Raw genomic sequence first — 10084 nt, 5'->3', positions numbered from 1 at the left:
AAAAGACAATAGTTCTTGAAGAAGTTGAAGGCAGCAGGAAAAGTGGAAGATCTAACATAAGATAGGTTGACTCAGTAAAGGAAGCCACAGCCCTCAGTTTACAAGACCTGAGTAAGGTTGTTAAAGACAGGACATTTTGGAGGTCACTAATTCCTAGGGTCACCAAAAGTCAGAAGCAACTTAACAGCACTTATAAAGGTAAAGATTCCCTTGCTCGAAAGCCAGTCGAATCCGACTCTAGGGTTGCGGTGCTCATCTCCATTTCAAAGCCGAAGAGCCAGCGCTGTCCGAAGACGTTTCCGTGGTCATGTGGCCGGCATGACTAAACACCAAGGCGCACAGAACACTGTTACCTTCCCACTGAAGTGGTACCTATTTATCTACTTGCAATTTCTTGCTTTCAAACTGCTAGGTTGGCAGAAGCTAGAAGTAGAGACGGGAGCTCACTCCGTCATGCGGCACACTTGGGTCTCAAACTGCTGAACTACCAACTTTCCACACCCTGCAGTTCAGCGTCTTAACCACTTGAGCCACCGCAGCTCCAACAGCACTTAACACACACACTAAAACCTTTCTTTTTTAACAGGCCTCACTGGGTAATAAAAAATGCTGGTTAACGAAACCGATACTGTAGCCATGACCAGGATCTACTACCAGCTTCTCCACAGCCTGAAAACACGTCGAGAAGAATAGGCAGTGGCTCCTGGTGGCCACAGGTACTACCCACTCAACAGCAGCATAAGCAGGTAGCACCCATAACTTGAACGCACCTCCTGCTCCCATACCACCAATCACCTATGGGGCAACAAAAGGGTAGGGAGGAAGGGGGAACAGTAAGAACCCAGCCTTGAGCACCACCTGCTCAGCAGCAGGTAGCCAGAGCCTGCTCCATCACTGCTCACTCACCCTTGAGCAGTCAGCAGTGTCCAGCCTCCCAGTTAACAGAGTCTGCCAGTGAACACAGCTTTTACTGTATTAGTTTTAGCTGGATATATTAGGTGAGGTGCTTCCTAGATGAGAGATCTAATCAGTTATTTCATTTAAAACTACTAGTTTTGTCTTGTTTCATCTGCATGAGCTGCCAGTTAAGTGTCTAGGCCTCTTCTGTGCCTACCTTGACACCACGAGCATCTTCAAAAGTCCCTTTTTTCATGCATGCTCACTGGTGCTGTGATGGAAGGCCAAAAGAGAGAGCCTTTTCAATAGCAGTGCCATCGCGATGGAGGGTCTGCCTGCCCCTCTGTTTACTAACATTTCCAAAATGAGTGCTTTGAGTATTAAACTGTGGTGGCTTACTTTCAGCTGATGACTGCCTTATGACTGTTTCTAGCCTGATGATTGATTTTATTCTTCTGACATGTCTTAGTCTTTTGTTTTGACTATTTTGAGTTTGCTGTAAGCTGGGGATGCCACCAAGGACTGAAGGGCAGGGCAGAAATGTGTTTAAAAAACCCTTTGTTTTCTTAATTCCTTACTACCATCCCAATGTTCTATGGTCTGAAAATACCATGTCTCCTAAGCTCCACTTCCTCCCACATGCATGTCTGCTCATCCAATCTTCACACATACTTTACTAATCCACCTTTTACTGTTCCCTTCAGCTCCTTGTTAAGTTATGAAGGGATGTGAAACTCACACACTATTCCTGGCAGAAAAAGCTGCGGAAGCCAGTCTCCTACTGAGTCTTTTTCACTACTCCCCTCCTTGTAAAGCTTATGCAGGATCTCTAAACTTTTTTTAAAAACTACCTAATATTCTGCCTAACTATACATTTTCAGTGTTGTGTCTGCCACTGCTCTAAGTATTTTCTTACCCTAAGAAGCAAAAATGCCATGTGACTATTGCAAAGCAAGACAGATTGCCTTCAGAAGAATTGGTATTGGTCTAAGAAAGGCTTAGAGAACAGTGGCTGCCTCTGAGAAGAGCCCCATTGGCAATATTAGATTTGTGTGGGATCTACAAGGAGAACATCTTGTAGACAATACACAGATACGCTTGACATCAAATTCCTAGATCTCAGTTCTATTCATAGTGTGGAAGGAAAATAAGTGAGGGCAAGCCTAAGATCAAATGAAACAGTAAAAGGCTGAGATTCATCTCCTTAAAACATGGCTGCATAGCCCATCAGACACATACTGTAGCTTGCAGGGTACTAAATAATCTACCTGCTTTTGCATTCCCAATCTGGCAGCAAATCCAAGTTCCTTGTGCACCTCCCCCCACCTCAGTGGTCTGCATCAGCCTTCATGGAACACAAGTTATGCAGAAAAACTCAGACACCAGAAACTGAACATTTTTCATTCCTCCTCTAAGCAGTAATTTATGGTTGATGAAAACATTATTGTGAAGCCAGACCTTATTAGAAATCTTGGTTTATTGAGAGGTTCATTCCAACACCTCTATTCTCCAGGATTACAGCACATGCCGTACAATCCTATGTGCAGATACTGTAATCCCACAGATTTCACTGGCCTTTGACTGGAGTAATTCCACACAGGACTGCATTATTAGGCAGACATTTTGCCAGTCACCTTTCTCGCTGAAGCTCACCCATCCTCTTTTTATAGAGCAATCACCTCAAGTTTCTTCAGATATTCTTTTATGAACGATTTCATCTCAATCGTGTCCCAAAAAACTGAATTAAGTACTTTGAGGCTCTCGGCTGTTTCTTGCCACTCTCTGCCCAAGCCGAACCATTTACGGGAGCCAAACAGTTGGTCACCGGTCAGAGAAAGAGTCACGGCAGGATGACAGTGTGCCAAGTGCACTGTTGTTCTTCCAAAAGGCACTGGGGAACCATGATGGACTTAGAGTGCCATATGCTTCTCGGGCGCCTGCTTGTGTGCTAGGTAGAGGAAGAGAATGCTGGAGAGAGCACTGACAAGGAATATAACATCAAACCAGCGGTGGTAGAAGTTAAACTGTAATTCCCCGAGAACTTCAGTAATTATAGTGCGATACTCCAGAGGCATGCTCATCCGAATCAGAAGTACTGAAGATACAAAATACATCCCCTGCAAAGAAGACAGAGAAACATCAGAAATCCAGCAGCTACGGCTAAGAAAAGCAAGAAGCAGTTTACATGTCAGCTAAAACACTCACCATGATCTGTGCCAGCAACAGAACTATGACATTGGAGGACTTGCTGCTGGAGATAGCATAGAAAAACTGGAGAGGAAGACAACCACCAAAAATAAAGGTCAGATGTGATCACACTCCCACAGAGGATAAAACATGCACTTGAGTGTTTTTAATTATGTTCATAGGACTAAAACAGAAAGCTATCCCTCTGACAGCCATCATTCACAGCAGGACCCTCAGACGACATGCTACCATCACGACCAAGAACAGCAGAGATCTTGTAAACAGCAACAATTTATTTGAAAGAGCTCCTACATTTTTCTAAACTGTCAGTAGAGTCAGGGAGATTTTTGACACAGAACTTTTTTCACCCAGTTTCTTTTTTTTTTATTTCATAAGACATACAAAGACAAACATACATAAATACAGGTTGAGGGAATTCATTTGTATCATTATTTAACCTAATTATTGACCTCATACAATATCCAAAATATTAATTTCTTTTATCCACCTTATAATTTTCATGTATACCTTTTGCTTATAATTAAACATATAGTTCTTATTTCCTTTTATTTTGATTATAAGTCTGGAAGTTTTATATGTTATACTCTTATGTCCATTTATAAAATCTTGACCATGTGTCCTCAAAATTTTGTTTATTATGTCCTCTCAAAATTGAAGTTAAATTGTTTTTTCACCCAGTTTTTGATGGTCTCCCATAATGCTGTCCACATTTACCTCAGATCACAGCCAAGTTATGTATTTATGAAGGCTGACAACAAGAAGTTTTGCTCTGCCTGAAAGCAGTCCTGACTGTCCTTATGCACACATTCACAGGGGCAAGCACAAGAGGACTAAGGAGGTGCTGAGGCTCACTGCTAGCACACATGCTTTGCATGTAGGACATCCCTGGTTCACTCCTTGGCATCTCCAGCTAAAGGGCCTTGGGAAGCAGGAGCTGGGAAAGACCTTTCTCTGTCTCTGCTGCTGGAAAGCAACAGCCAGTTGGGCTTATTTTCCTTTCCTTCCAGATTCCCAAAGAGTGATTAACACATGGAATTCACTGCCACAGGAGGTGGCGGTGGCTACAAACATGGACAGCTTCAAGAGGGAATTAGATAAGCATATGGAGCAGAGGTCCAGCAGTGGCTATTAGCCACAAGGTATAGATAGGAATTCTCAGGCTGGGGCAAGTGATGCTCTGTATTCTTGGTGCTGGGGGGGGGGGCAACAGTGGGAGGGCTTCTAGTGTCCTGGCCCCACTGGTGGACCTCCTGATGGCACCTGGTATTTTTGGCCCCACTGTGTGACAGAGTGTTGGACTGGATGGCCCATTGGCCTGATCCAACATTGGCTTCTCTTATATTCTTATATTTGTCACATGAGTACACAACCTGGGATGGTTGTGCTTTTTGCATTTAGAACAACCTAACTGGGAGCTCCAAAAATACCTTAAGGGAGAGTCCATCATACTGCTTAAGACATGACATTTAAAAACAGAAGATCTTGCTCAGCTGTTCTAGTAAGTATCAAAAGTATAAAATTCCAAGTCAGTTTCCAAGAATAGTAGAAATGGATACTGTATCATGATTTATACAACTCCTCAGTGACTAAGGCGATGCAATAGGACTTCACTGCAGTGAGCTACCAGTCACTTATATACCAGTGCTAAACATAAAAGTACATTGTTAAGATATCATGGGTTCCACATCACTGTTAGATGGTTTCTAGCAGATGGTTTTTAAATGGTTCCACTATGAGTCTAAATTATGATACGAAAACTAGTAAGAAATTGTTATTTGAATTTCTGGCAGAAGAATGTCCCCTAACTCAGACTTTACTATTACCTGCTACAGTACGTCTCAACTAACTAGACCAAGGTAAAGGTTTCCCTTGCTCGAAAGCCAGTCGAATCCAACTCTAGGGATGCGGTGCTCATCTCCATTTCCAAGCTGAAGAGCCAGCGCTGTCCAAAGATGTTTCCGTGGTCATGTGGCCGGCATGACTAAACACCAAGGCGCACGGAACACTGTTACCTTCCCACCGATGTGGTAGCTATTTATCTACTTACAATTTCTTGCTTTTGAACTGCTAGGTTGGCAGGAGCTGGGACCAGAGATGGGAGCTCACTCCGTCATGCGGCACTCAGGTCTCGAACTGTTGAACTACCAACCTTTCGGTCTACAGTTCAGCGTCTTAATTACCTGAGCCACTGCAGCCCTAACTAGACCAAGGGAATTTCTTAATAGCAGAACTATATGTTCCCCCCCGAAAAAAAAAATGGGGCTGCTGCCTAAAACAGAATTCTTGTTTTGCATCCTCTCCTCCTCTTCTTTAACATGTAATTTATCTTTCTTTGTGCTCTAGTGTCAGTACAGTGAACATTTTCCTGGCTCTTCCAAGGACAGCCAATGCACACAGCCAGGGCTAGAAGAAACATTCAGGATAATGGAAATGGATTTATGGAAATGAAGGCGAAATGACACTGGGTTGTGGTTTTTAGTGGCAGACCTGTGTATTTTTAACATGTAGTTTGCTCTAAAATTTTTACCAGAGAGCAATAGTCAACCTAATTCACACACCACATCTGGCTCAAATACAGTTGTTTAAAAGACCATACTCCAGCTTACCTTTGTGAGTGTTATCAATAAACCTCTGATAGAGGTGACTATAATTATTCCAACAAGGATAAATGAAATATGCTGGGACCAGAATTTTACCTGCAATAATACAATCAGGAAATAGTCACAGTTCTAAAGATATTTATAGCACCATCAGCAGAGAATATGAATTTGATAAGCCATCTCATTTCACATTATATTTGTGAAAGAAAACAACATCTCCTATAGGAGTTGATTAAAGAATATTTTCAGATATTTTCTGTATTCCTGCAGATCTTGCTAGCAGTGAAAATGCAGATTGAGAAAACTATAAAGCATTTGCATGCTATCTGAATGAACACGGGAACTACTGCCATCTTCTGGAGCAGCAGAAAACTAGGACCCAATTCTTTTAAAAAGAAGCACTCTGACTGAGATACTAATGTTAGGTATAACTTTCCTACTGGTACGGAATAACTCACTGTATAGACATTTCCAGTAAGGAAAAAGCATTAGAATAGTTATGACAAACTATTGACAAACAAAGACAAACAATTTTAAACAACTTAAATTTTTCACATTATGAAATGATATCCAACTGGTTCTACAGAATTTGGAAGGGTATAAATGAGAGATAGATTTAGACAGCAGTACAAAGGTAACATTCCTGCAATATAACCCATTCAGGAAGAATTTCAGCATCACTATTTACTAGTAGGGAGCAATGCTCCCTCTAAGCTGTGGAGTCTTGTGAGCAAAAATTCTATTTTGTGAGCTACAGGCATTAAAGTTGTGAGTGAGCGTTTTGGCTGCTGCAGAAATTAGTTTGCTCTGGAGCCATCCTTCCTGAGCTAAGACAGAAATCTGTGAGCTGAGGCTAAAAAACTGTGAGCTAGCTCACACTAACTCAGCTTAGAGGGAACACTGGTAGGGAGTATCATCTATATATAAAAATGAAAGTCCCCTCACCGTAAAATCAACACCCAGGCCAAACCGCTGGACCTAGAGACACCAAATTCAGGGAGAGTACTCACACCGTGGCGTAGGTGCTCGCTAAGAAGGGATTTTTAGAAATTCGACCCCTAAGAGGGTCAAAAGGGAGAAAATGTGCTCCCCCCATTGATTCTTATGAGGCTGCCAGGCAGCTCTCTCCCTGCACCCCCCACTCTCTCATTGGTCAGCTGCAGAGCTCAGAGTTCTGAGGGAAAACAACCAACAGTTACAGGGGACTGCAGACGGCTATTGATGGTTGAGGAAATCAGGAGTGGCCAACAAGCACCTGTGAGGTTCAGTAATGCTGCTGGCCCAGCCTCTCCGATGGCTTCCAACACACTCCCCCCACCTCCTACACCTAACAGGCAGTTGTCTGTCAGGTGCAGCCCCACCTCCACAGTGGCTTCTAGTAGTCCTCCCCCCTCCCCCTCCTACACTGGACAGGCAGCTGTCTGTCAGGTGTAGGAAAGGAGGTGGGACGGCTACCAACACACTCCCCCCACCTCCTACACCTAACAGGCAGTTGTCTGTCGGGTGCAGCCTCACCTCCACAGTAGCTTCTAATACTCCTCCTGCTCCCCCTCCTACACTGGACAGGCAGCTGCCGGTCAGGTGTAGGAGAGGAGGTGGGATGGCTTCCAACACACTCCCCCACCTCCTACACCTAACAGGCGGTTGTCCGTCGGGTGCAGCCCCACCTCCACAGTGGCTTCTAATACTCCTCCCCCTCCTACACTGGACAGGCAGCTGTCTGCCAGGTGTAGGAGAGGAGGTGGGATGGCTACCAACACACTCTCCCCACCTCCTACACCTAACAAGCGGTTGTCTGTCGGGTGCCCCACCTCTACAGTGGCTTCTAATACTCCTCCCCCTCCTACACTGGACAGGCAGCTGCCTGTCAGGTGTAGGAGAGGAGCTGGGATGCTTACAGCCGCCGGGGAGGTTTGCTCAGCAGGATTGCCTTAGCACTGCTGCTGGCCCAGCCTTCCCAATGCCTTTAAATACAACCCCCCCCCCAACACCAGACAGGCCGATGTCTGTCAGGTGTAGGAGCAGGGCCAGGGTATGAATGTTTATGGGGAGATAAAGGACATTTCTAGGAGCCATTTCGATGCCTGCCTCCCTCATGAACCTGAAGAAATGTCCACCACATCACCACTCCATAACACCAACTCCCCCTCACACCTCTCACCTCTTACTGCCCCCAAGAAAGCTCCTGGCAAACGTCGAGCCAGATACACCAACGCTACAAGGAGGAGGCAACTTAGGAATGCGGCAAAGACATTTGCACACAGTACTCCTGCAGTGCACTGAGCTGCACAGGCCAAGTACCAGCAAGATCACCCTGAGGTGCTCAGAACGACACAGGCTCCATATGAGCAAAACAATCCAGGAACACAAGTAGAGAGGCCATCACTTTCGTGGAAGGTGGCAGGAGTGGACTTAACAGACGACTGCTTCTTAAATGGACAGTTCTATGTGGCCTGCTCCAGAGTGAGCTCATCAAGCAGCCTGGTCATCCTAGCACCTGAGGGCAGAACCACCAATGTGGTCTAGAGAGAGGTCCTTCAATAGAGAAAAAAAAATACACCTGTCTCACTTCATTTCTTACAATACAATCTTCTCTGTTAGAATTCCTACAACAAATGTCACATTTCAAATTTCACATCATCAGTATTATAACTGGATTTACGGAACTTAAATACCGTAGCAAAGCACGGGTAGCAGGCTAGTTAGAGATAAAGAGCAAATACTGAAAAGCTTTTATGGTTTCTTTTTTCCCGGGGATAACCTGTAATTGCTTCTGGGCAAGTGACAGGCAGCTACAGAGAAAGTTCTGCAATGTATTTCTAATAGCCTATCATCTATGCATGCAAAAGGGGATCTTTATTTTCCCTTTTGCTACTCAGCCACCTCTTGAATTTTAGCCCAAGCATGCAAGCATCCAGAGTTGCAACTGCTTAATGACTGATCAATGTGAAACTGGTGCCGGGGGAGGGGACGGCAGTGGGAGGGCTTCTGGTGTCCTAGCCACGCTGCTGGACCTCCTGATGGCACCTGATAGCACCTGGTAATTTTGGCCACTGTGTGATGGAGTGTTCGACTAGGTGGGCCATTGGCCTGATCCAACATTGGCTTCTCTTATGTTCTTAACCTGATAGTATCTATACAGAACATTACTGGTATGGAAAAATCTGAAGAATAACTTTACAAGAGCCCAAGACGTTGCACATGTTCAGTGGTATTTTTTTTGTCATTCTTCCTTTTCAGCTAACCCTCCAGACCATATCTAAAACTGTATTTAGCATTCAAAGAACAGCTTCACATGGCAGTGAAGCCTTCCATTCAGAAAAGATATCCAAGTCTTCCTCTGGCTATACAGTTCTTGAATCCTAGCCATGGTTTAGCAATCACAAGATACACCAAGAGCCAAAGACTGCAAAGCTTTTCAACTCATCCGTAAAAAAATTTGAATGATTGAAAAATTCTGTGCTGGTTTCCTGTCCCATAAATGGGGTGGGCTGAAGAATGAAACTGTATGAAGCCAACATTCATCTACCCATTAAAAAGCTGACCCATATTCTATAGGCACATATCTTAAAATCAGTGTTGGGGCAAAGTAAATGCAGGGCTTGTTAAAGCACTGAATATTCCTAATAGTAATTAATTGCTAGTCTCTCACCAGAATGAAATCCACCCAACACAATACTGTCTTCTGTTAAGTGTTTGACTTTAGAATGAATGTCAAGACAAGTCACCGAATGGTTATGCTAGCAAGTGGAGTATATTATGTAGCTAAAGGAACATTTCCTATCTAAAAGCCACATTCTGAAATACCTTTTATTAGACCCTTAAGCTATCCCTACCCAGGTGTAAAAGTATTTGACTTAGTTTCCCGCTGCACCAAGCAATAGCTTGGCTCTGTGTAAATAACCCACTCCCTTCTCTCCTTCCTTTTATCTCCTACAACTCCCTTATTCTCTCTCTGGTTAGCTGTAGATCAGTTTGTCATTACATCTGGACTGGCAAACTATGGTTTGCACTTGCCTGGCAAACAAAAACTGCAACCTATTATCATGACTTTCCATTCTAATTTACAGGGAAAACACAAGCTGTGGTTTAATAGTTCAGATATAACTTACAAATTGTGGTTTGCTTACAGCTGGGAAGGGGCATGTGAGCTCACAGCTTGTCCTAGGCTTACATAACGCCAACCCATGGTTTGGCCTTGCATCTAAGCCAAGCCAAGATCAAATTCTGAACAGCACACAAAAAAATATTACTGAAAGGTTAAAATTGGGGGAGGGGGGAGTCTCACATCAAACTGGATTCCCAAATAATTTACAGTAATCTCAATTCCTCTTGTGACTGGATCAGTTTTCCCAACCCGGTCAAATACAATATTGATG

At 43.9% G+C, this 10084-nt stretch overlaps 1 protein-coding gene across 1 annotated transcript in view; it reads right to left on the bottom strand.

Annotated features, from left to right (window-relative positions):
• Positions 1 to 2337: 2337 nt before the first annotated feature.
• LOC107125649 (Golgi pH regulator) overlaps positions 2338 to 10084 on the bottom strand; it is a 19023-nt gene continuing 11276 nt past the window's right edge. The window contains exons 11-14 of the mRNA XM_015429091.1: positions 9994 to 10084; positions 5712 to 5801; positions 3103 to 3168; positions 2338 to 3014 (exon numbers count right to left, since the gene is read on the bottom strand). The exon at positions 9994 to 10084 is cut by the window's right edge and continues 3 nt beyond it. Coding sequence (XP_015284577.1) covers positions 2808 to 3014; positions 3103 to 3168; positions 5712 to 5801; positions 9994 to 10084 — 454 coding nt within the window. The 3' untranslated portion in view covers positions 2338 to 2807. The remainder of the gene's footprint in view (positions 3015 to 3102; positions 3169 to 5711; positions 5802 to 9993) is intronic.

Source organism: Gekko japonicus, unplaced genomic scaffold (genome assembly GCF_001447785.1).
Source record: "Gekko japonicus isolate JY-2015 unplaced genomic scaffold, Gekko_japonicus_V1.1 scaffold1869, whole genome shotgun sequence".
NCBI lineage: Eukaryota > Metazoa > Chordata > Lepidosauria > Squamata > Gekkonidae > Gekko > Gekko japonicus.
Note: the sequence above shows the minus strand (reverse complement) of the source record. Positions and strands in the feature narration are given on the sequence as shown.